This window comes from Syngnathus acus, chromosome 4, assembly GCF_901709675.1.
Source record: "Syngnathus acus chromosome 4, fSynAcu1.2, whole genome shotgun sequence".
NCBI classification, from domain to species: Eukaryota; Metazoa; Chordata; class Actinopteri; order Syngnathiformes; family Syngnathidae; genus Syngnathus; species Syngnathus acus.
This window is the reverse complement of record NC_051090.1, coordinates 7,096,318-7,116,596: the sequence shown is the minus strand read 5'-3', so window position 1 is coordinate 7,116,596 and position 20,279 is coordinate 7,096,318. Positions and strand designations below refer to the sequence as shown.

The 20,279-nt window shown below is 40.1% G+C and overlaps 2 protein-coding genes and 1 long non-coding RNA gene across 4 annotated transcripts; 2 read left to right on the top strand and 1 right to left on the bottom strand.

Moving 5' to 3' along the window:
- Window positions 1-19: 19 nt before the first annotated feature.
- Window positions 20-1,990, top strand: ndufb5 (NADH:ubiquinone oxidoreductase subunit B5). Its single transcript, XM_037248913.1, has 6 exons — window positions 20-160; window positions 546-631; window positions 893-959; window positions 1,038-1,099; window positions 1,511-1,617; window positions 1,779-1,990. Exons 1-6 carry the CDS (start codon window positions 43-45, stop codon window positions 1,897-1,899), a joined length of 561 nt encoding a protein of 186 aa, XP_037104808.1. The 5' UTR covers window positions 20-42; the 3' UTR covers window positions 1,900-1,990.
- On the bottom strand, window positions 1,672-3,880 carry LOC119121410. The gene is made up of 2 exons (XR_005097675.1): window positions 3,823-3,880; window positions 1,672-2,586 (listed from the first exon to the last, which is right to left on the bottom strand). It is a non-coding gene; the product is annotated as an uncharacterized LOC119121410 (long non-coding RNA).
- Window positions 2,583-20,279, top strand: usp13 (ubiquitin specific peptidase 13). 2 transcript variants are annotated; one of them, XM_037248844.1, is made up of 21 exons: window positions 2,583-2,947; window positions 4,350-4,475; window positions 5,651-5,711; window positions 7,234-7,355; window positions 7,839-7,981; window positions 8,392-8,576; window positions 8,964-9,061; window positions 9,143-9,333; window positions 9,462-9,533; window positions 9,807-9,900; window positions 11,127-11,252; window positions 11,394-11,547; window positions 11,777-11,951; window positions 12,025-12,113; window positions 12,861-12,983; window positions 14,394-14,417; window positions 14,733-14,876; window positions 16,894-17,066; window positions 18,045-18,237; window positions 18,428-18,512; window positions 18,901-20,279. In XM_037248844.1, the coding sequence occupies exons 1-21, from the start codon at window positions 2,837-2,839 to the stop codon at window positions 18,995-18,997; spliced, it is 2,586 nt and encodes an 861-aa protein (XP_037104739.1). In that variant the 5' UTR covers window positions 2,583-2,836; the 3' UTR covers window positions 18,998-20,279. The 2 variants fall into 2 exon arrangements, with proteins under 2 accessions (XP_037104739.1, XP_037104738.1); XM_037248843.1 differs by having other exon boundaries at window positions 2,584-2,947; window positions 9,807-9,912.

The window sequence follows — 20,279 nt, the reverse complement described above, 5'->3', positions numbered from 1 at the left end:
CAATCACAGCTCGTTTTGTTGGGTCGCCATCCCACAGTAGCCATGGTGGGAATGAGTCTATTCAGGTCTGCTGCTGCTATCGCAGCCAGACTGAGTCCACTGAAATCTGGAAATGCGGCGACAAACTTACTTGCTCGAACAATACCGCGGACAGATAAGGGTAAGTGACACTACGACTGAGTCTACCGTAGGAATTTTGTAAGAGAAAATTGATGTTCCTTCTTGTGACCTTGCTAAAGGTTTTATTAGCATGCTAATGATAGCTCGCTGATACAGTTTGCATTGCAGGCAATATGAACACTTTCAATCAACTTCATATTTATTATTTACGTAAATGCACCTGAAACCTTTTTGTGGTCGTCAATTATGACATGACATGTCCAAGTTTTCTAAATCTGCAAAACTGCACCAATTACTTTACAAAAAAAATCTCAAAAAAAAAAACACCCAAACAAATCAAAATTTCAAACATTGTTGGAGCTCACTTTACTATTCCCCCACATCCACTCATCAGTTTTCTAAAGTTTCTACATTGTGTATTTTAGTGGCTGTCCGTTGGGGAGGTCATGGTAAGAACATGTTCGTCATCAAACCAACTGAGTTCTATGACAAGAGATTTCTACGTCTGTTGGTGAGTCTAGAGGAGGCATTTTATACTTTTTTTTATAAAAAAGAAAAGAAAATTAAAACACTTCACAGGTTCATTAATAATAGGCACCAAAATACACACAGAGTAAATAATTCCAGTACACGCAATAAGTTTGCAAACGTTTTGTTACCACGATGACCAAGACGAAGCTAGAACACGCGATGAAGTGTTGATAAAATGGGAACTTTTAAATTCACATTTATACCGAAGACAACAACGAACTCTTTCTGCTTTTCCACCCAGCAATTCTACATCCTGCTGACTGGTATTCCAGTGGCTATCATTGTCACATCAGTGAATCTCTTCATCGGTGAGTGAGTGATCCAACACCTTGAATTCAGCTCAACTTTGATTCTGAACTTCAATTATGCGTCCTCTTGTTGTGAAGGTGAAGCGGAGCTGGTGGAAACCCCTGAGGGTTATGAACCTGAGTACTGGGAATACTACAAGGTATGTAGCTGCTTCCCCGGCATAATCAATCATATTGATCAACATATTTTTACTAAATGTTTTAATCAGAGATCCAAATGAATTAGAATGAAAATCAGTTGTTCAAATTACTACCACAAGATGGCACCAAAGCCCACGCAGTAGAAAAGCAAATATCCTTGCTTCATTTCAAAATCAAATAATCCCAACTCCTTTATGTTTAAGGTTAGTGTAAAATGAGTATGAAATGATGATAACATATTCTAGGATGAATATATTTATATATTAATGTTTAGGTGCCAATTATATGTAGATTTTTGCTATTTGTGACAGAGCTCTGTGACTGTTAATCATTAAATTATTACAAGAGAAAGCTGCAGTAATCCATTCAATCGAAATGCCATGTATGCATCATTCCTCGTGCTTTTGCAGCACCCCATCACTAGGTGGATTTCTCGGAATATCTATGACTCTCCGGTGAAGGACTATGAAAAAATGATGGCTGCAATCCAAATAGAAAAAGAGAAGGCAGACATGAGGTAAGTGGAAGCACTATTTTGTCTTTTGTTGTTTCTCAATATTTTGCTCTTTTGAAAGTAGCTATTTGTGAACTATTTGTCTTTTTTTTTTTTATCCCAAGAATTTTCTCTGTATTGTCAATGACTGTTCATTGAGTGAATATTCTGTCTGTGGTAAATAGGCTGGCACAGCTTGAGGTGCGCAAACACATGAGAGCGAGAGGTGATGGCCCCTGGTTCCAGATGGAGACCCTCAATAAGGATCTCATCGACTCCAGCCCCAAAGCAACACCTGATAACTGAACCAGACTGTTGTCAGTACACTGTGCTGGTCTGGTCCACTATTTGTACATTTTTCCCCCCACTTCACGCTTAAATAAAATATCTATGTGTACCTTTTGTGTGCATGTGTGTTAAAATGGTTTCATTATAGCTTCATTGATTTATGAGGACTAAAACCACATCTGAGCCAAAACGAGATTTCTCGTCATCATGATGAGAGCGACTATTGATTATAGTGACTATTGAACGTTCCCCTGCCCAATGTTTACAACAATAACATTTTACATTCCAAATCATTCAATGCCTTGTTCAGACACACATTGGAATTTAAACATGACAAATGTCATAAAACACAGACGTAAAACCGGTTGAGATTGAGAAACGAATGAGCAATTTATCCTATCCATCTATTGTTGTAATATCACGGATGACCACTATGGGGCAGGGTTGAGCTGCATGAATTTATCGGCGCACAAAACAGTATTACCTTTATTTATGTCGTTTGCAAAATATTAATGTTTTTAGTAGCTTGATTTATAGTTTACACAGATGGAGTGATAGTGTTTTTATCCTTGCACCGTGTAAATCGCATCCTTCCAGTGTTGATGGTCACGCGGTGTCGTAGTAAGCGTGGGCGTCTGCACGAATCACCTCCAGACGTGGGAGTGGCTCCTGTGCAGAAATGTTCCCACGCGATGCTATGTCACGCTGGAAAACAAACATACGTCGAAGCCTCCGTGCCTTTAGCATATAATTCCGCCTCCTATATGATTTCTCAATTGGTCATTTACAGTATCAGCATCACGCCCCCGCCGCCGCTGTTCTCTTCCACCCTCTCTCCAATGGACGGAGGAATGTAGTCTTGGTTGGCCACTTTAAAAATAGCACATCTCGCCTCTGAGAGCGCGCGGCTCCGGTGGCTGCCCTGCACTGTGCTGCGAGGAGTGGGGATGCCAACATGGCTACAGACCTCGGCGAATTGCTGGTCCCCTACATGCCTACCATCAGAGTGCCCAAGACCGGAGACAGAGTATTCAAAAGCGAGTGCGCCTTCTCCTTCGACTCCCCGGTAAGTGTGCGCTTTATTCCGTGGGGAGGTGAAGGTGAACCTGGAACGTATTTATTATTGAAGCTAAATAGATGTTTACATGTGAGGAGATGAAGACAGGTGAATGGATCCGGAGGGGTTTTCCTTGTCTTTGTCAGGTCGCACATGAGCGCATCAGGCCGCGTTGCGGACTGGTGCAATCGAGCCGCACCTGCTTAGTTGCCGTTTTAGTTGCGATTCATCAATTTGATTTAAATTTTATTCAATTAAACAGCAACCTAATCTGAAGTTAAGGTGTATCACACAAATTTGTTATTGGTGAAAAACACTTGTAGGCCATCAATATAAAACAGCCAAATATATATATATTTTACGTATGGAGGTATTTGAGCGCCTTTGTCACGTGATTACATATTCTACCAATGTTTTGGAACAACTTCAATGTACACTGGTCAAATGTTGGGTAAAGGCCAACCTGTATCGATCAGTGTTATGATGATACTGAAATTGATATCTCACGATGAGACTGATGGATACAGATGAGGTTGTCATCTGTATAATGTAAAACCTGTGGCCCTTGCATAGAGCCTTGTGGAACACTACCGGTAGTTATCGCCTCAGTTTCCAACATTCAGATTCTGCAAAAACGACCTGTAATTTGAATTTGTCAGAAGAAGTCATGATGTATCCCACAGTCTTCCAATTAATTTGGTGCAAAACACTTCCTAAGCTATAAATATAAAATAATCTAATGCAAAGGAAACCGGTAAGTACGGAAGTAAATGAGCACCCCTTTTTGTGCTGCATGACAGGGTATTCCATTCTTAAACTCAAGACAAGACTGAAGATCCTTTTTATTTTTCTCCCAATAACTTTCAATGAGTGTAGAGTACTACCTGCCTTCCGAAAAAACATCCTTGACGAGAACACGTTCAAAGCTCGCTCAACTGTTTTTAAAGGTGACTCAGCTGTCTGGAGTTCATCATGTTAGCTCGAGGATGGCTTTATTTTTAGCCTTGCGCTGTTCAAGCTCATATGTCACTTTAGGCCACTTAAAGGTTTATCACACTGGTCCTTTACTTGTTTCACATTTGGGATATTTGGGAGGTTTTTTTTTTATTGGAAAAAACAGTACAAGAATAAATGAAGGTGTTTTAAAAACATACTTGAATATGAGTGACGGCTCGTATTAAGGCTAATTGTAGACTTGTCTACAGGGATATGATACGTATTTCTACATATTTTAAAGTTGAATGATTTTATATTTTATGCATCCACAAAACACGAGATTTACACACTTCTTTAAATTAAATTATTTTCCCCCACCGTCAATCAAGAAAATGTAGTCAAATAATTTTGTCTGCTGTTGTCTCATTACGTTTTCCCTCCTTTTGTGTGTCTGTGTGTGAATGTGAATGGGCAGGAATCTGAGGGAGGCCTGTATGTGTGCATGAACACATTCCTGGGCTTTGGACGAGAACACGTGGAGAGACACTATCGCAAAACAGGCCAGAGTGTTTACATGCACCTCAAGCGACACATCAAGGAAGTGAGTATATTCCTTGTGAGTCAAAGGTCATCCAAATTTCTGCCGTCCATACGACCCTTTTGTCACTGCTTCATCAATATAAAGTTGATAAAAAAAACAAAGCAAACGGTGGTTGTTTTTAAAGTGCTTTATAAATACAGTTGAGTTGACTTAAGATGCTCATTAGTGAAGTATTGCATATTTTTATAATTTAGCATTGTTTTGCTATTTCAACTTAGATGAAATCAAAAGTTACAGTCGTTTGAAATTTAAACGTCAATGAAGATGAAATGGGGAGTGGAGAATATTTACTTTTAGTGGGGGGATTATTATTTTATTTTATATTATAAATATGTCACATTTGACCTGAAAGGTCACTGACTTCATAGAGTCCAATGTTGAATTCTGGGATCGTTGATGTTGCATGTGTTAATAATTTTAAAAATCGAATTGCTCTTATTGCCCTTGGACCCAAACTCATCCCGCGTTTCTCTTGACGAGTCTATAGTGGGCACTGGGGGTCTAAGCTTCCGCTGTTTTTTCTCACTGGCTCTAATTGCTCCCAGATAAGCTGTGCTTTGTAAAGAGCTGCTATTTTCATGCCTGGATGTGGAAACAGAAACAGCTGTTCACATTCTGCAGGCTCCCATGTCTGCTTTTTTTTTTTTTTTCTCCTCTCATGATTACTTTTTTTGTCACAAGTGCGTCAGCATTCTCTTGGTTTGTTTGTGTCCATCCTGTTTAATGAACCGACCAACACGTTAACATGTCTTGGCCTGATGTAAAACAAACTGGTGCCTCTTTTAATTTACGCATTGAGGGTTAGACCTATGCAACCAACAAAACAAATTATTCAATTATATTAAAAAACAATGGGCCTGCCTGTCATTGTGCACAGGAGGAAATGTAGTTGCATTAAAAAAAAAAGTTTGAGAGGAAAATATATTAGAAAGAACAGGACATCTAATGTCTATTAATTCTGTATTAGTGAGAGTGTTTGACCATTTTTTTTATGCATGGCAAAGGGGTTTTCCCCTAAGCTTGTAAGCTGACCTCACTCCTGGACAGGCCAGCATCTATTTCCAACTACAAAGTAACAGTGTCAGAATCTAAGATCTTTAGCAAACAATACTACCTCACATGTTGATTTAATGAAGTGTGTGATATAATATCTATTTGTTCTTTTCCCCCCTCAGAAATCCACAGGAGCTGCAGGAGGTGCAATTCCCAGGCGACGGAATGGAAAAGTATTTTTAGGTAAGTTGTATTTGTGTCGCAAACTTTGCTTGAGGAATCTCGGTCGTTAGGTCATGAAGCACAACATCAACACAACTCGGAATTTATAATTATTCAACCAGCTTTGATATATCAGAGCACTGCAATATCATCAATGTCATCGTTACTCATTATGAACTGATAAGCATTGCCTTTAATTCCATAAACCGAAATACCAAAAGATGAATAGAATAATTTAAAGATCTTCAGTTAACCAATTGAAGGATTCATTCACACTGAGTAATTTAACTGACCTGATGAGTGGTTTTCATATCTGCTTCACAGTCAAGAGGTTCTGGGTTCGAATCTAGGCTCAGGCCTTCCTGTGTGTAGTTGTGTGTAGCTCCGTGTTTTGCAGATAGTTTGGCTTCACCATTCATTCCAAAAACATACATGTTAATTTTTGGTATATTATGATTATTGTCATTATTATTATTATTATTATTAAATGATCAAATATGTGATCAATTTACTAAAATACAACAGCAGGTTATGTACTGTATGTTTACAGTCTATGGTTAATTTTTTGTATATTATTATTATTATTATTAAATGGTCAAATATGTGATCAATTTACTAGAATACAACAGCAGGTTATGTACTGTATGTTTACAGTCTATGGTTAATTTTTTGTACATTATAATAATAATAATAATAATAATATTATTATTATTATTAAATGATCAAATATGTGATCAATTTACTAAATGTACTGTATGTTTCCAGCCCACAGTATGGTAGCTGAAAATATTTTTGTTCCACCACACATTTGCTATAATTTCAGTGGTCTGATCAGAAGTGCCACTGAAGTCATTGTTTGCTGCTGAAGGCGTGAGATATTTGCCCTAATCAGACTCCTCCTCTACCTCCCGCATTCTAAATATAGGTCGTTTATGTGAGGTTAGTAACTGTTCTAAATCAAAGTGCCACATGCGCAGCCATTGCTCAAAGGGTAGTAGGTTTACAGTGGGGCCGCCTCGTGTCTCTGGCTAGTTCTTCAGCTGCCGCCACCTGTCAACCCACCCTGCCTCCCCCTCGAGGCTGACACACTTCTATTGCCGCTATGACGTTGCTTGGCAAAGACCCTGAGTCTAGCCCCCCTCATCCTCTCCGCTGGAGGAGGAATTCCTTCCAATCAGCCCAAAGGCCTCGATGTTGACTGACATCTTAAGTTTGCGTCCCCGTCATTATGACTATTATACACGTCAGCTCATCAGCACCCTCACAAATAGTCGTTCTTTGCTCATCCTCCTTTAAGTATTAATGTTGTCATCCAGTTTATTTACGTATGTATGGTAATGGTCTGCCCCATACCAGTCTTCTGAGCCAATCCATCCTTTTGTTGCTTCTCTGAGAAGTTTCCATGATCGCGTTGGCCATGAGTCATGACACAATTTTAGGCTGCTCTGTGGTGAAAGGTGAAAATGTTCAAAACAAAATCAATGTATGATTGAAAGGGTGACTCGAGCAGATTGACTGAACGTTTGCTTCCTCCTTTTTGAAGATTTAGAGCTAAACCGTGATTTTAACGGTGAGGACTATGAGTACGAGGACGAGGCCAAGCTTGTAATATTTCCAGACCACTTTGAGATCGCCTTACCAAATATTGAGGAGTTACCCGCTCTGGTCAGTGAGTTTGGTGTGTTTTGCATGCATGTCAACAAGAAGGGTGCACTCAGTGGACCCCCCCCCCCCCCCCACACACACACACATACTCATCGAGTGTCCATTCTAAAATGTACACACTGTTATTGTATTACAATCTTTATAGGCTGCCTTGTGTTACGTATGTGCATACCACCACTGAATGCACATACTCTTGGTGGCCATAATATTTGGTACACCCGCGCTGTGCTTACGCATCCAATACAAGCGTAGTAGAAATAATTTCACCTTTGCAGATTTCATTTCAAATGTTTTGAATGAGGGCTTTTAAGGAGGTGTACCATATGGCCTGTTTTATTTTGTTTCATGCATGGTGAATATTATCTGATTTCCCTTTCATTTGAATGTCTTGCATGTTTTGGTTCTTGGTCCAAATCATCTGGTTTTGGTGGTTTTATCCTTCAACACATCTTTTTTTTTCCATCTCTCATCCGATCCATCCAGGTAACCATCGCCTGTGATGCAGTGCTCAATGCGCCGTCAGCCTATAAAAAACAGGAGCCTGAATCCTGGGAGGAGGAGATCCAAGTATCCAGACACGCCAGAAGCCTCAGACAGCTGGACAATGGAGTCAGAATCCCCCCAAGGTAGGACAACCATAAAGACACATTGAGGGACTAATGGGATCTTCTCAATCTTCATTCGAGCCCTTGTATTTTCCAAAATGTTGACTTTTTTTTTTTAATCAGGGAAGAATATAAGTATCTTGAATCAGAATTGACGTTTCATGAAGCCCCACTCGAGAAGTAAATAAAGATACTTTGGCCCTGATGAAGGTCTGCGCTCAACAGAGTGCTACTAAAGTCATGACATGGTTGTTTATTCCAAGATGAAAATGTGAATTTTGGAAAATGGATGGATGGATAGATATTGATGTACTTTTCTGTCTGTTTGAATTTACAGAAGGCTTTATTAGCAAGATGGTTTTTAACAACCAAGTCTCTGCTTAATTAAATGGCAACACGACAGTGACCGTATTGTTGTTCCCTGCTGGCAGTGGCTGGAAGTGTCAGAAGTGCGAGATGAGAGAGAACCTGTGGCTGAACCTGACGGATGGCACCATTCTCTGCGGGAAGTGGTTCTTTGATGGCAGCGGTGGGAACGGCCACGCTCTGGACCACTACAAAGAGACCAAACACCCGCTGGCTGTCAAACTGGACACCATCACCCCAGATGGAGCAGGTTTGATCTCTCATGCAATCCAGAAGAAAACTTGTCATCTCGTGTGATGCAAAGCGTTTTTAATGTCTATTACGTGAATGTTTCTTAAACGTTTTAGATCAAGTACTAGCTAAAAAATGACTATGCGCTCGTTAAGTCACGACCATCATTAAAATACAGTTGTGCAGTAGGACCAAGTGTTCATCGCAAATGATTTATATTTAAAAAGGGCATTATACTATTTTACCCCATCCAAAAGCAAATTTTTCATTGTCTGAAAAAAAGAAAAGAAAAATACCACCATTTTACTCTTCTGTAAGGCAGAGATGAAATCAATTTTGTATTTCATTTTATGTTGTACGTGTTTGGAGCATCCATCATCTTGACTAAGAGAACTCCTGGTTTCAGATGTTTATTCGTTTGAGGAAGAGGAAGCCGTGCTAGACCCACAATTATCGGATCACCTCTCCCACTTTGGAATAGACATGCTACAGATGCAAAAAAAAGTAAGTCATGGTTGTGCTACACGTCACATTCTGTCCGCATTTGAAAAGTCCTGAAATGTGGTGCCTTCACTGCCCCCTCAGACAGAGAATGGCCACCACACAGACAATAATGCCCGGCCACGCGTCAGCGAGTGGGAAGTGATCCAAGAGTCGGGCATGAAACTGAAAACGGTGTACGGTTCCGGTTACACGGGCATCAAAAACCTCGGCAACAGCTGCTACCTTAGCACAGTCCTGCAGGTTCTCTTCAGCATCCCAGACTTCCAGAGGATGTGAGTTGCCTCCAAACAAGAAGTGTGTTATTGTTGTGGATTCTTCAAAGTTGAACACAATCCAGACACTGGCCCAAGTTGTTTCGTTGAAATTAGAAATGGTGTTTATCATATATTTGGGTCTATAGGTATGTTGGGAACCTTCAGAGGATATTTGACTATTCACCTCTCGACCCCACACAGGACTTTGCCACACAAATGTAAGTGACTGCAGTTTTTTTTTTAGAATTAACAGAATGGATGAACCAAGAATTGAAATGAAAAACAAATACATTGCAAAATTCCAATATTAGGCTCATCAAATTGAAGCCGTTGGATGCATTCAAATGCAAAAAGGGGGTGTGACACTGGTTAAATATTATATCCAACAATTAAACACAAATTGATTTTCTGACAAGTGAAGACATCATGTAAAAATAGAACAAAGAGTAATTTTATGCTGTTCTATTTTCAACTGTGTTTTTGTCCAACAGGGCTAAAGTGGGCCATGGGCTCCTCTCAGGCCAATACTCCAAACCACCCATGAAATCTGAACTCATTGAACAGGTGATGAAAGAAGAATACAAGGTATTAAACCGGGTATGTTCAGCTCCACAACTAGCATACTACTAGCCAATGTCAGCCAACAAAGCAGCAAAACACTTTGACAGAAATGCTATGTAAGATATGTGTCAACGAGTCTCTTTAGCAATTCACGCAGTTTAATTTTTGTGACACAAAGATGGACAAACGATTTTAAGAATGTGCTGGGACTGTCTTTCTGTCGCTCTGAAAATAGCTGCTGGCCACCATGCCACATTTGCAGCTCCAAGCGCTTCTGTAGACAGCTGTCACGGTTCCACTTGCACCTTATTTTATTTTGCTTTATTTATTTTGGTTTTTTGTTTCTTTCATTGCGTCATTCCTTCTCTTTCTACTTGCTAGCTCCCTGCTTCCATTGTCTTCCACAAGTGTCCTGTTTTGACATGGAAGACAAAGTTGAGCCTGTATTGCAGGGGTGTCAAACTCATTTTTTTGGCGGGCCGCATTGTAGTCATAGCTTCTTTCGGAGGGCCATTATGACTGTCAACCCAAATGAATGTATGAGCACCTCATATTATATACAGTGAAAGCTGCAAAAGAAACTGACAAATAACTCGTTTTCAAATCAGACGAGTAAAAACTGGTCAAATATTAAAAAAAAAAAGATATTATTAAAAGTGAAGACAATTTGCAATTCTAATAATGACACACAAATTTGATGCACAATTTGTCTTCGCGGGCCACGTAAAATGATGTGGCGGGCCGTATCTGGCCCCCGGGCCTTGAGTTTGACACCTGTGCTGTATTGTGTCGTGGAAAAGCTTTAATGGCTTATCCGAAAATGACTGCGAATTTCATCTCAGTATAAAATCACAATTTCTTTTAGAACACTTGTTACAAGTGTTTTTAACAATCTTTCCACTTTTGCACACTTATTATTTTACCTTATCTTTCCAAACACATTTTTCGTGGCTGTCAGAATGTGAAAAACCATTAAAGCATTATGAAAGCCAGTGAGCCGGGAAGTGAATTTGAATTTGAAGTGAATTTCGGCATTGGCCATTCAAATGTAAAATTACTATTCATCTTTTTTTTTTTAACATCTTTTGAACATCACTTCTGCCAGTTAGCACTTCTCTTATTAATGTAATTGCCCATTTCAAATGACCCCCCCATTTCTGAGCTCAACCAATCAGGATTGGCGTGTGGTCTTGTTCAGTCACTGCGTCTAAATGCTGATTTTTTTTTTTTTTTTTTTTTTTTTCTTCCAGCACCAACAGAAAGGCATCTCCCCCCGGATGCTGAAGTCTCTGGTTAGCCGGGGACATCCGGAGTTTTCCTCCAACAGGCAACAAGACGCACAAGAATTCTTCCTGCATATGATCAACTTGGTGGAGGTGAGTTGCATTTAATCTCCACGTTAACCTATTGCTGATAAATACTCTCAAGATTAAAACTGTAGTAAGTCATAATTATCAGTAGTGAAGTTAATATACGGAAAGACATGAACGCCATTGTCATCAACTGTATATCTGCAGAGAAACAGTACAAGCTCAGAGAATCCAAGTGATGCCTTCCGTTTCCTGGTGGAGGAGCGAGTCCAGTGCTGCCAGTCACGCCGGGTTCGATACACTCAGCGGGTGGACTACTGCATCCAGATGCCAGCCCCCGTCGAGGCCGCAACCAATCGAGGTAAATTCTAGATTCATAGGGCCCAGAATTAAAGAATTACATTGGTGTCTTTAGATCTATGTTTAATTTGTTTCACTACCATGCTCATAACTCAAAATACTCACGCCTGTTGGTATTGTCAAATTACCTGTCTATGGGTGTTGCTGCACCATTTTTGTTCCAATATGTGTATTTACAGTATTATCAGACAGTTTCAAAGCTGCTAAAATTGTTCTTTTGGTCCTACCAGAGGAACTGTTGGCATACGAGGCCAAGCGGAGGGAAGCCGAGGAGAACACGAGAGCCCCCCCTGAGCCAGTGAGGGCTCGCATCCCTTTCACCGCCTGCCTGCAGGCCTTCACTGAGCCTGAGAACGTGCCAGACTTCTGGAGTTCGGCGCTGCAGGCAAAGTCAGCCGGAGTCAAGTAAGCTACCGGCATAATATTTCTATCCTCAATTTAATATGCTTTAATTTCCTGTCATTTTTTCCCCCCCAAGAACATCCCGCTTTGCCTCATTTCCCGAATATCTGGCAGTCCAAATCAAGAAGTTCACATTTGGAGTTGACTGGGTGCCCAAGAAACTAGGTAACTAGTAACTAATACTGACGTATTAAGGACCAGATTTGCATGAGGATGAACTTTCACTGAAGTCTTAAGGATTTACCGTTGTGTACAATAGCAATGTTCTAATGCGGTGATTCCCTGCGAGTGGGTCAAGTTAGATATGTGTGCTGTGGGAAATTATCCACTTTCACTCAATTGGTCTGAAAAATGTTTTATTTACTCCAAACAATCTAGCTATGTCCTGCCAGTGACAGGCCGAACAATGAAATGCATTGTGTAAATCGTCCAACAGAGGGCAGCACTAAACTATGAGTCTGCTTCAGAAGGCGCATCATACTGAGGAATTGAGGAGATACTTAGATATTTGGTTAGGTTTAAGAATTTAAGAAATATGTAACATCAGAAAAACAAGATGCGCTTATGGTTAGCATATTAAGTCAAAAAGTTCCTTTATGGAGTTGGCATGTTGTTCTTGTGCTTGTATGGGATATTTTCTTCAGGTAATCTGGTTTACTCCCACATCTCCAAAATATTTTAGGTTCATTAAAGACTCTAAATTGTCTATAAATTGGTGGGAAAGTGAGAAAATGCAACGTCTGTCTGTGTCACAGGGTCTACCCTGCCTTTCACCAAAAGTCAGCTAATCAACAAAAACACTCTAGGAATTGGATTGATGGCTAACATTTAGAAAAAAGAAACCTGTATTTACCATTATCAACAAGAAAGATGGCTTTATATATACGTAAAACAATTCAACTTTGTGTGTAGATTTGGGCATTGACGTACCAGACTTCCTGGATCTGAGCCGTCTGAGGGCCACAGGGCTGCAATCAGGTGAAGAGGAGCTTCCTGACCTCATGCCGCCCATTGTGCTGCCTGAAGACACCAGAGGTATTCAAATACACATATTGTATACATTATGTTTTATGCCACTACTCTTTGATAAACGATTAGTCATCAATTAATCGATTGCACATCTTGTGAGAACATCAAGTTTCGTTGGCGTGTTAAGGCTTATTTTCAGAGGAAATTTGGGCTGACCTCGTTCCACTATGGAGGTTCTATTGTGTTTTCGCATCACTTGCAATAATCTGCTCAAAGGCATAGTTGCTGTTGCCGCTGTATGATTCGATTTTTTGGGGGCAAAATATTTGCGCGCTGTCAGTTTCCAGATTGACGCTGCATTATCTGCTCGCAAACGTGCCCCCGATGCTTTCCACGGGTTGTGATTTTAATCACGGTATTGTTCCTGGAGTCGCTCGAAAAGTTCAGCCACATCTCCCGCTCAACGTCCACATAAATATTTTAGAAGGCACAGCGTGTTGAGAATGTTCTCACCCGCTGAACACCATCTCCAAGAAGGAGCAGTGAAAACGTGCAGCAGTTTGTCTTTTGTGTACAAAAGCATATGCTGCACAAGTTTGCATTCATGTTTTGTTTAACAGCAACACATTCATTTAAAAGGACCAAATCATAAAAAAAACTGCAATATAATTTTTTATTCAATTTTATTCTGAACTGACATACCGAATAGTGAGCCCACTACTTGTCTTATTTCATTTATTTAGTTCTGTACAATTCTAACCATTAAACAAATCAACCTTTGCCCCACAAAATGATGCACTCCTTTGGAGCTTCACTCTCTCTCTTTTTCCACAGAATCTTGTTAATGTGGTTTGAGCAATGAGACAAGAAATAGTTGAGAGAGAACAAAATGTTCTTTTTCAGCACTTTGGCTGACTTATTTAATCCCCATTTGTATGATGACTTATGTCTGCTGCAAATGATCCACTGGCCCCATTGTCCTCATGCTGGCATGAGCAGTGATTAATCATGTTGACCCTACTGTCTCTCCCGCTCCCCGAGACTTTCGCGCCTCATTGAGTGCAAATGTTTGCCTTATAACCTGTTTTATACACATTTCTTCCTAGTAATGGCCAATTAAAACTAGCAGTGAGGTGAAGTATTTTTTTAAAATATATTTTCCCAATAATAAATGTATTAAGATTATAAGACAAAAGTTACTGCATCACATTGATGTCAGCGAAGAAGGGCAAACTTGCTGTATTTGACTTTGTTGTTTTCATTGTCCTAAATCAAACCCAAGATGAAATCCCAGCATTGGAATATTAATGGTAGCTAGTTAATTAGGCTGTGATAGTAGCATTGCAAGCTGTGCAGCATTGTTTTCATATTCATTTATTCAATCCATGTCTTTGTAATCACTTGCTCAACAAAGGCATGCAAGCGCATACGTATACGGAAACGGTGTGTGATTCATCCTTTTCCCCTCTGTTCCAGATAACTCCATGAGCTCCTTAGATTGTGAGTATATTGCCTCGCCTCTCATTAACACGAACACACAATGAGCCAAAGCACCGAGCGTGCATGCCTGAGCAAGTGCACAACACTTTTTTTTTTGTTTGCGTACGTGCTCCATGATGGATCGTTGTGCGCTGAAGAAACATCCCCGGGGCTCATTGTCTTCCGGTCTTTTTGCTTAATGAGGCCCAAAGAGAGAGAGAGAGTGAGCAAAAGAGAGAGAGGCCGGTTGCTATGACGCCAGCAAATGTGAATGAGCAACCGTGTGTGTGTGTATGTTGTAAGTTATTGATGGCGGCACTCCGTTGTGTCCCTTAGCTCCGGAAATAGATGAGGCAGCAGTAATGCAGCTGGCAGAGATGGGCTTCCCGCTAGAAGCCTGCAGAAAGGCCGTCTACTATACTGGCAACATGGGTCCCGAGATGGCCTTCAACTGGATCATAGCCCACATGGAGGAGCCTGGTAAGAATCTTGCTCACAAAGTGGTGAATAATTGCAAACATGAAAACAAACTGCAAATTTGTGTAGTAGTACAATCGTGATCACTTTACTCATTTTAAAAATGATTTACATTTCGAAAAAGCAATCATTTTTGGACCCAATTAATCAAAATTGGATCATTTCCTACGACCTTGCAAGAACAGCAAACTCCCATCTGTGCATTTTCTCAGCCTTTCATTCATTTGAATTTAAATGAAGTGACACCAGAGGTCACATATCATAATTTCATAGCCTTTCTATATCCAGTAAATGTCAAAGTTGCTCTTTTTTTGGGGTGGGGGGGGGGAAAGTGTCACCACATTTCTGCCAAAAGCACTTGTGCAGCAACTGTGTCAGTTCTTCCGCCTCCTCCAGAATGCAGGCGTGAGGAAGAAACACACAGAGACAAGGCACGTTTATTGGTATGGGGCCTTTTAAACTCAAAGGTAATTCAAAGTGAGAGACGAGTCAAATCTTCGCCGGATCAGGACAGCTTTTGTGTACTCCGCTTGTTTATCAAGGCGCGTGTGTCCGTGACAACACCATCAAGTCTGTCAGTGCTTTTGCAGCCGAGATGTTCCTGCGAGGCCCGAACTTAAGTCACTTTTATTACCTTTGGTGCAGGGTAAAAGGCCTCAAGAGTGTGTAGAAATGAGAACAGCCTCTTGCTTTTAAAACTGAAAGGAAAGCGATGCAAAATGGGCTGCTTAAAGACTAAACAATGTCATTGGAGTTGGTGTAATATAAATTTCCGGTTTTAAGAAGTGACTATGACCAGGTTGACCCATTTTCAACTAGCTTGCATTTTCAATTGTTTTGGAGAAATCAACAAATAACAAACTACTCTTGTTACGCCTCTTTCTGCTCTGCAGTCTGGACACCGCTAAAATGAGTGCTGTGTCATTTTGCGGGGGTATTTTTACTGCAGACATCAATTTTAAGGACAGAACTATAAAAGAAGTGCCAATGTTTGCGTCATTCCTGGCTTCCTTCAATCTCAATTGCCTACAAAAAGTAATGAGCGGAGAAGCCCCAAGGTACTTTGAGTGGAGCTTGGTAATCTTTTCAACCAAAACAAGTTTTGGCGATTGAATCACACGGGAATCGTTAATAATGACAAAATATTAATAATGACAAAAATAATTGCAGATTTGGAAAGTATTTGCCCTTACCTTTAATCAAACGCATTACTCTATTAAAAACTTGACTTAGTTACTCTTCATCACTATGACCTATTGCTACTAAAATTAAATTATGAAGGTATTTTTGACCATTATTTCATTTTATGAGGATATATTGACAAAATCAATGGAACACCCTCATCAAAATCTTTATTTTTTTTGCCAAGTCAAAGATCGGGCTACCATGGTAATCAATGCCGTGAAATATGCACGTTAAGGCAGAAGGGTTTCATCCGAAGTTGAGTGGAAACGAGCAGTTTAACAGCCATTTAACTACTCTTGCAAACATGAGCCATTTATTTATTCACCTCTTACGTTTTCTGGCAGCTCGACAACACGTTGAGTGGCTACGGAAAGCAAGCGAAACAGGGAGATAAAGGCATTAGCGGGTAGATAAGGAGTTTGCCTTTTTCTTTTATGGCAGCAAGATTAATGAAGGCTGTTTATGGCCCTTCGTAATTACAGTCGCAGTGTCCTTGCTGAAGGGCCACTTCACTTTGATTTTAGTCTTGTGCACAAATGCCACATACATAAAGAAAGAAAGAATTCCCTTTTGCGTTTGAAGATGCTTTATTTGCAAGTTCATTAATGTACACACTGTACTGAAGTATTCTGACTCTATATTGTACTACCATGCCTCCTTTATATTGCATTTATTTGTTTTTGCTAATGTGCATATTTTTTTAAATGATCATTTTTGATGGGGTTTTACACTATCTTGACTTACGAGTGTCTCCCAACTTGACTTAAGCCGTGAGCCCGACTTGTGTTTGATCATTCGTTTGCTCACCAAATCATCGACTTCTCATTTTCTCCAGACTTTGCCGAGCCTCTCACGTTGCCCTCCATGTTGGGCCCGGACCCTTTCAGCAGTGCGGATAGTCCCGTGGGCGCCACCCCGCTGGACAACTCTCCCCCCGAGGAGAGCATTGCCATCCTCACTTCAATGGGCTTCCCTCGCTCTCACACCATCCGGGCGCTCAAAGCCACGGTCAGTCAGGTGTCCACTTTCGCTTTTGCAAATGCAATCTAATTTTCTCATTTAAAAGTACCGTCTTGTGACAAGGGATGATGTTGAAGTGAATTGAGGAGCTTTATCCAGTGCTTTGCTACCATCTTGTGGTATCTATGGCGGTAATTAACATTTTTGGAGGTGCACCAATTACTTGCAGCAGGCCAACTGGCTCAAGGATGTCGTAATTTTTTGGCAGTATGTCATACTCATTTCAAATGGGGTTTAAAAATATACAGTATGCGTGTGTTATTAGGCTAACAAATAAGTTGATTTGAGCAGGCCAAGAAATAGAGTGTCACCTTTAAAGCGTTTGACTTTGGCGGTTCTTCTATAATAATAATAATAATAATAGTAGTGGGGTTGTTATTAAAGCACGGAAATAGAGCCAAAGCACACTGGACTTGTTTGGCTTCTTCCGCTCCTAGTATGAGCGCACAAATAAACACATATTGCTTTTAATTAATGTGAAGCTGGAGGGGGGCTCTCGCCACTGAGGTTATTATTAGCCCTAAATAAGGAGGAGGTACTTTTTTTTTTTTTCCTTCCCTCAGCCTCACTGACCTGACTAAGCCATCTCACACTTCTCCCTCATGCACTTCGTGGATGCACATCTCCAGGAATCATGCGTCTATTTTGGATCCCTTAAAAACACCCTCATGAGTGCCACTGCAAATATTTAGAGTGGGTTCGTTTTGTGAGGGTCTACCTGAAAATGGGTGGAATAAACCCATTTCATTTGATCATGCCTTTGATGATAACGCCTTGGAATGTTAATGCTTAATATTGTGGTTTGAGTTTACACTGCTGAGAAATTGCACGCCATCATAATGTGATATTCAAGTTTGCTAACATATATTGAGCTAAAATTGTACAATTAGATGTCAGTAATTAGCATGCCTCATTTACATGTTAAGGTATTTTAAATGTATTATTTCATGTGTTTTTATTTTGAAGAATAACAACCTTGAAAGAGCGCTGGACTGGATCTTCACCCACCCAGAGGAGGAGGAGGAGAGCGACGCCCTTTCCAACATGGCTGACACGGAGCCCAATGACAACGCTTTCTCCAATGCAAACTCACACAGCGACTCCACATTGTCTCCAGACAGGGAGACGTCGGGACCGCGTGTCAAAGACGGACCGGGACGTGAGTCGATGACTTTCTTTGGTCTCCATTCATTTTGTATGAAGAATATTTCGCACACATACGGAATTAGCTAAATAGACCTTCACATTTATATTATGGAGTATACCAAGTGAATTAATGGAAGTAGTTGTGTGTGCCTTTTCTTTTTGCTTCCATTTATTGTAATGCGTGTCGAATTTTCTCACCGCAGGTTATGAGCTCTTCGCCGTCATCAGTCACATGGGAGCATCCACAATGTCTGGACACTATGTTTGTCACATTAAAAAAGAAGGCCGGTAAGTTCAGAGACGATACCGTTTTTCAAATATATTTATAGTTATTATTTTATTTAGATTTATTTTTCAAAAGAAGACCCTATCCGTTTTTTAATAATAATTCTACGGCTAATGGCTTTGTAATTATTTGAAACTCTTATTTCTTAACTTATAATAATTTATTATTTCTCTTCGTTCAAAATAATGAAAGGAGACTTTAATGCTCACAATCTGGATTTTATCTTTAAGACTTTGCTTCAGAGGTAACGATTCACGGTGTTTGGAAAAGGTTAACTAATCGTTGATGCACAACAAAGTTCCATCTGTGACGAAAAATAAAAAAAGAAATAGTCCATAGTCCACCTAAGATATTGTCAAAATATGATGACACGTATCCCTCTCTCCCCAGGTGGGTGATCTACAACGACCACAAAGTGTGTTTATCAGAAAGGCCTCCAAAAGACTTGGGCTACATCTACTTTTACCATCGACTATCAAGCAGTTAAGGTGATCATCCATCATCTCCCCTTAAACCAATGAACCACAGTCATCCATCCACCTGGGAGAATGGCTCCCAACAGTACCCACAACCTCAGTGGTAACCATGGAACCGCCACCTCACACCATCTACCCGCCTTAACCATGAGGTCAGTGAGGAGCAACTCTGTTCACAAAGGGAAAGTCATGTGCTCTTATACTAGCGTTTTGTTCTGTTGAGTTTCAATGTGCTTGTTGTTGTCTACAGTCACAACAGAGGGACATGTGCAATGTTTGGTGCCCAAAACGTAATGCAACATCTTATCCCACTGGTACCTCTGCTTTCAGATAATGTCAGTATTTTCCAAAAGGTACATTTTGTATATGTATTGTAATAAGTAAAGATACTGCCAGAGCTTTAACGCCATCACGTTTTGAGATGTCAAAAATGTGCAATTAGTTCATTTATTTTGTTTATTTCGGAATCGGAATATATAGTATAATTTTTCCCCCATCTTTGAAATTGATAAATATTCGGACACTGGAGAAAGAATTTCTTCTTTGTGGATTTATAATAGCTCAACACTAACCCAATTTAATTTGCTATTGTGTCACGTTTAGTAACAAAAAGCCAGCACTGTAAGAGTTTTCAAAATGGAAGGATTTTTCTTCACTGAAAGCACTTTTTTGCAACAAAAGTATTTTGCACCCCAAACACAAGCAGAGTCGGAAGTGAATGTGATTGTTTAAAATATCAACTCCAGTCCAAGAGAGAAACTATAAGTGATGTTGAGGTCCTTGCAACTTCACTTTGGGTCCTTTGTAACGGATTAAGCCAATGCCACTGCAGTACACAAAAAAGAATGTTTTCTTCTGCCTGCAATATTTTTTTTATTTGATTCATCTATGCATATCATCATCAGTGTTTATGTCCCAAGACATATGCAGTACAACCAAACCTACTGGATTGTATAGACCTGAATGTAAAAATTCAAACAATAACTCAAAACATCTGTTGGTTTTAATACGCTCAAGGTAACACTCGAAAAGATTGGACGCCCTATACCAAAACGGTTTGTAATTACCTATTGATGCCACAAGGTGGCAGCAAAGCATGACTTGTGTCAAAAAAAACTCCTCAACTAACTCCGATAGTTTACCAATATGGTAATTTTCCAGGCTGAACCATGATTATGTGGGGGTTCAATGTACACCGACCGTATTTCCTCCGCTTGAGTTTGACTTTCTGATTTGGGGGGGAGCATATAGTGATTTCTTTTCTCTGTTTTTTCAAGATTTATTTCAAGTGTT